At 42.7% G+C, this 4,970-nt stretch overlaps 1 protein-coding gene across 3 annotated transcripts; it reads right to left on the reverse strand.

Annotated features, from left to right (window-relative positions):
• Positions 1–830: 830 nt before the first annotated feature.
• On the reverse strand, positions 831–4,566 carry bloc1s5 (biogenesis of lysosomal organelles complex-1, subunit 5, muted). Of its 3 annotated transcripts, none has more exons than XM_084939027.1 (6): positions 4,320–4,566; positions 4,093–4,175; positions 3,278–3,407; positions 2,682–2,740; positions 2,339–2,524; positions 831–1,509 (listed from the first exon to the last, which is right to left on the reverse strand). In XM_084939027.1, the coding sequence occupies exons 1-5, from the start codon at positions 4,336–4,338 to the stop codon at positions 2,354–2,356; spliced, it is 462 nt and encodes a 153-aa protein (XP_084795153.1). In that variant the 5' UTR covers positions 4,339–4,566; the 3' UTR covers positions 831–1,509; positions 2,339–2,353. The 3 variants fall into 3 exon arrangements, with proteins under 3 accessions (XP_084795153.1, XP_084795152.1, XP_084795151.1); XM_084939026.1 differs by having other exon boundaries at positions 831–2,185; XM_084939025.1 differs by having other exon boundaries at positions 831–2,524.
• Positions 4,567–4,970: the final 404 nt, after the last annotated feature.

Raw genomic sequence — 4,970 nt, forward strand, 5'->3', positions numbered from 1 at the left:
CGTCCCAGCAACCTATGAGGTTGGAATACTTAATAGGCCAATGTTGTTTGTCGCATATCTTCTCCGTGTAAAAAAACATCGAAGAATTCTGTTTGCCTTAGCCCTGAGCGTGAAATATAAGCTACTCATTGACACTGATCGATGGCAGTGACAAAGCAGTTACTTGGACAGGTGCTGAGGTTTCTGGCTGTACTTTGACTTAAAATCAAAAATTCCCATGAATGTCAAAGCCCAGTGTTATTGCAATCCTTTATTCGCAAACAGCTGCTGATCTAATTCCCAGACTGCTTCAAGTCCATTTCTTTTGGCAATGAGCATGTTTTTATTGACAGCAACAGCCTTTTGGTGCAATCAGGAAGGGACAGCAGAAAGTTACTGTAAATTCACCTTTCAGCTTTCCCACACTGTCTCAGCCTTGTTAGCGGGCCGATATGTTCTGGGTGTGTGGGTTTGAACCAGCAAAGAGCAAATCTTGCAATGGACAATTGAATGGTCAAACGTCTGACCTTAAATCTACACGAGCATCTTTGCAATCTGGGTTTAAATCCAGGCAGAACTGCTCTTTTTATCCAGGGGTATGATTATTAGCTGGAGTGTGAAGTTCAAATCCCACATTGCATATATGGTATGACCAGACTCATGCAGTGCAGGGCTTCAATTTTCACCATTGCATTTATCCTGAGTGAAAGCATGATGAGCTCCACCAGCATAAAGTGGTAACTGTCTGGTGTTACCACAGGCCTGGGTTCAAAGACTGTCACTGCAAGGCCAACGGGACTTTTATAGGGCTGCAACCTCTTTTTACATTCAAGTCAGTTTAAGAGACGATGCAGTTTTGTTGAATTAACTTTATTTTTTAACCTGACATTATACAACAATGATTAAAACTCATTACAGCAGGTGTAAATACCGAGCCTGTAAGCTCATGATCATAAACACCTCAGTGAAAAGGTAGCTCGCTGGCAGAGGTCGGCCACGTTCCCGTACTGTCACTCCTTGTCAGCTGATGATGGGTTGTCTCCGCGTTGGACATCTGCAGTACTGGGGCAGAGGGAAAGCATATGTCGGCATGCAGACATGCACTGAACAGAGCAGTGCTGTCCTTTTGCTCAAACATCGGCTGGCACGTCCAAGGACGTGCCAACCTTAGTGCCCTGCTCTGACTTGCACAGACTCGGGCAGAAAGCACAGAGAGGGTCCTTGCAGTGGGGACAGCTCTCTGCCAGCCGAATGCCAGAATGTCACAAGTCTGTGGAAGGTCTCGGTTCTCAAAAGTTCCAACGAAAACGCTGCGTTGCTGCAGTCGATGAGTGAACTGTTGTCCAAGTGCGCTTCCTCGTGGAATCATTAGACGTGGCTATTCAGACGTCCGGTGTGTGTGCAGTTTGAAGGGAGTGCAGGCGTTTGAGGGGAGGTTCTGCTAAATATTTCTCCGTCTACGTTCTTTGAGATGAACTCTGTTCTCAGCCAAGCCAAGAATGTGCCAAGTGCTCCCACCCATCCATTAACCTGTCCCGAAGTGTGCCACCGTGCGAGAAAACAAAACACTTCATTAAAAGCAGAGCATGTTGGTCACGGTCAAGTGTTTTAGTTCTTTTCCAGTTAATATCACTACATTTACATGCTATTGTGCTCATAGGCTCAAACTTACACTTGTTAGGAACACTACACACAAAACCTGACGACCATACAGGGCTACAGGGAGATTAAAGCCAGAAAAACTATTTCTTTGTTTTCATATAAGAATATTCGATTTGAGGTGGCAGGAGAAAGAAAAAAACAACATAAGCTGCTGCTGCATATCGGTTTCAGCAAAAAACTTTTATCGTGACAGTTTGACCTGTAGCTAAATTGAGAGGTCACATGTTCCAAACACAGCAGAGGTGGTGAGAGACGGTTTCTTCTTCATGCACACCTGCCCACAAGGGCTTCTCGAGCGTTTAACGACCTCGCTTTAAGTGCTCGGAACATCTCCCCGCGGTGCCAAACTCAAGGCTGCTTTCGACACGATGTTAATTTACCATCAGGACTCTTCAGGCAGGCATCCACTAAAAACCTTAAAATGTTGAAAATCTCACAGCCAACGAACAATCAAATGACTGCTTGTTTAAAAATGACATATTCCAGGCTTTTTCTTTTCTTTTTTTAAATGCTGTACATATTCCATGTGCTTGAGTTTGAGGGCCTGTGAAAACAACAAGTTGTTAATCACGCTTTCATATTTCATCAGGCACACAGAGCAAAGTCAGTAGTTTTGTTTAGCATGTGTAACACAGGCGTGCAGGACCGACTGTATTCACTGAATAAGAGAGGGCACATTGTGCACTCGCATCCTCACGTGAACATCAGCAGATCAGAGGGTAAACTTGGCCAGCTCCTTCTTCTTTTCGTTGTATTTAGCGCTGAGTTGTCCTACAGCCCGTGCGTGCTCTTCATCCACCTCCTCCTTTAATCTCTGCTGCTCCTTCAGGAACTCGGCCCAGTCTTCTTTCAGCTGCTCCATGTTCGCCTTTAGGCGGGTGCCCTGGCATGACACGAGGAAATCAAAATAACACAACAACATTATTTATTTAAATGTTAAAGTGAATCATGCACTGTGCTGTATAAGGAGGGGAAATTCAAACTATCCTAAATGCATTTAAAGCAACTTTTTTAGAAGTTGCCTTGGTGTGTGTCTTTACCTGTTGGGCCTCTAGCTCCCTCTGCTGGACTCTCTCTGCCATGTGATTAGCAGCCTCCACTGTTGGACATAACAAAACAAAGGTGCGAAAATATTATTTCCACACATGAGTCAGACTGAATTCTCAAGGATGCCTAGAGACTCAAGATCTTAGCAACAGTAAGTTCACAGTAAACTACAGCATGGATGGAATAAACTCAGATACAGCATCTGTCTGTACAACGGTGATAACAACTGAATACTGGTTATGATGTTTGTTACAATGTTACTTCCTCCTCTGAGTGGTCATGGCAACAGCCAGAGGAGACATCATACAAACAAGCTTCTGCTGCTACACCTCGACTAGATTTTCTTATTTCTTGGATTTCCAAACATTCATTCACACATGTTGAAGCTGTAGAGCTTGTCTCCATGGATACAAATGAAGACGTAACACAGAAACAAATTTGCTGCAGAAAAGTAAAGAAAAAATGAAAATACTTAACACATTAAGGCAAACGACTAAATTATGTGAATGATTCATGAACTATGAAATAAGATTTCAGCAAAAAACAAACAAAAAAAGTTTCATGTGTGGCTACGGGTGGAGTAACTTACACCGTTTATTGATGTCAGACAGCTGATGTTTCATGTCCTCGAAATTTGCTGGTGGCATTTGCTCGTTCGTTTCCAGCACACTTTTATTGATGTTCTCCAGCAGACGGCTCTCCCTGTACCCCCGCTTTTCCTGAACGACAGCACAACAAGTCAGCCCACGCTCTAAACAGCAGCTGGGTTTTTTGCCACTAAAACAAATAAATAAATAATTAAATAAGGTCGTTGAGTGCAGATGTGACAGTTAAATTTGAATTCCTGTCTGCATAGACAGCGACAGATATGTGACTTTTGACCATTTATGACAATTATTTGCTGTAATATTGGACACAGACTGCAAGTAATTGCCAACTTGATCCCATTCAGTCACAGGCTGATAGCAGACTGACTGTCTTATGGCAACATTTACAGCAGGTGCTAGTAACAGAGTCTGTATCTTTAACAATCTCAGCTAAGCTAATCAATAAGAGTATGTGTTAATGCAATACTCAGCATATTACAAAATGTTTCAAAACTGAATAATATCGTATCATAGGCTGTCTGGTGATTCCCACCTCTGCTTCAAACTGTAGAAACTAATTGGCTCTGTATGTGAAAACAGTCTCTGTATTTCTTTTGATTGTTTTTGGTTACTTGCAACTTCGTGTTGGTTCTCTGTCACAATGGTGTGAAAGTTTATCGCTGATATCAGGTATAATTGGGACTGGAACAAGCCAGGCTACATTTTTAGGTTTTCAAGGGGTTGGCACAGAGGAGTGTGTGGCTGAGTGACTCTATGCAGAGCAGTCATCAAACTCTGTCATGCTTTCACAGTGTACCTCAAACTCTCTCATAAAGTAGCGGATCTCTGCATTGATGACCGGTCTGTGGTCCAGCAGTCGTGACTGGATATCACCCACATCTGCAGGATGAGCACAGATTGGAATAAACACACTTCACACAAAACAGACACATTTAACAACTGTTTGTGCTTTATTAGCTCAGCGGTGGTTTTAAATAAGTGCTTTAAAAAGCAAGGAGAGAGGCTGATAAGAGTTTAACTCACCTTTAGCGATCTTGTCCATTATTTTGAGCTCTCCTGTCAGAGTCCCTTTACCTTTTATCCCTCCCCTTTGGGGCAGCTAGTTAGCTTAACCAACTGCTAGCTTTCCTCCAAATGCTAAGCTAATTCACAGCAGAAGACGTAGTTAATATAGCAAAACTACTAGCTATTAAATCTTAAACCAACAACGATGCAAAATCCTAACACATATCACATGACTCAAAATACAAACGCTACTTCCGGGAATGCTCTGGACTGAACCAAAGTGGCGGAGAGGGGTGTTCATGATCTTTAAATGTGTATTCTGTGAGGGTTTGTTATAGTTGGGTTACTGTGACTTCCTACTACAATTTTTTTTTGACATTTTGTAGGTGGATGCACGAACCTAAGTTGGAGGACAATGACGTGTTTTCTCCGCAGGCTTGCAATGAGTGGCTCTGGCTTGTGTATGAGGCTGTGTCGTGTGTGGTGCCTGGTTGTGGACAGCAGATGTCAGTGTTACTCTGCGGTGGAGCAAAGCGGCTGTAAGTATCGCTGTTTGACTCTCAGTTCCTTATCAGTAGAAAAGCCAGGCTGTTACAAAGGCTATATATAAATTTATTCATTATGTCAAAATCTATGCAGCAACTACAAAATAAAATAAAAAATTCAGCC

The sequence above is a fragment of the Perissodus microlepis genome, chromosome 9 (genome assembly GCF_051167445.1).
Source record: "Perissodus microlepis isolate ML-2025 ecotype Zambia chromosome 9, ASM5116744v1, whole genome shotgun sequence".
NCBI lineage: Eukaryota > Metazoa > Chordata > Actinopteri > Cichliformes > Cichlidae > Perissodus > Perissodus microlepis.

Coding starts and splice junctions, on each gene's coding strand:
- bloc1s5 (XM_084939027.1), bottom strand. Junction 3,408..4,092: donor ACTTTATGAGAGAGTTTGAG/GTACACTGTGAA, acceptor GCTGTCGTTCAG/GAAAAGCGGGGGTACAGGGA. Junction 2,525..2,681: donor GGGAGCTAGAGGCCCAACAG/GTAAAGACACAC, acceptor GTGTCATGCCAG/GGCACCCGCCTAAAGGCGAA.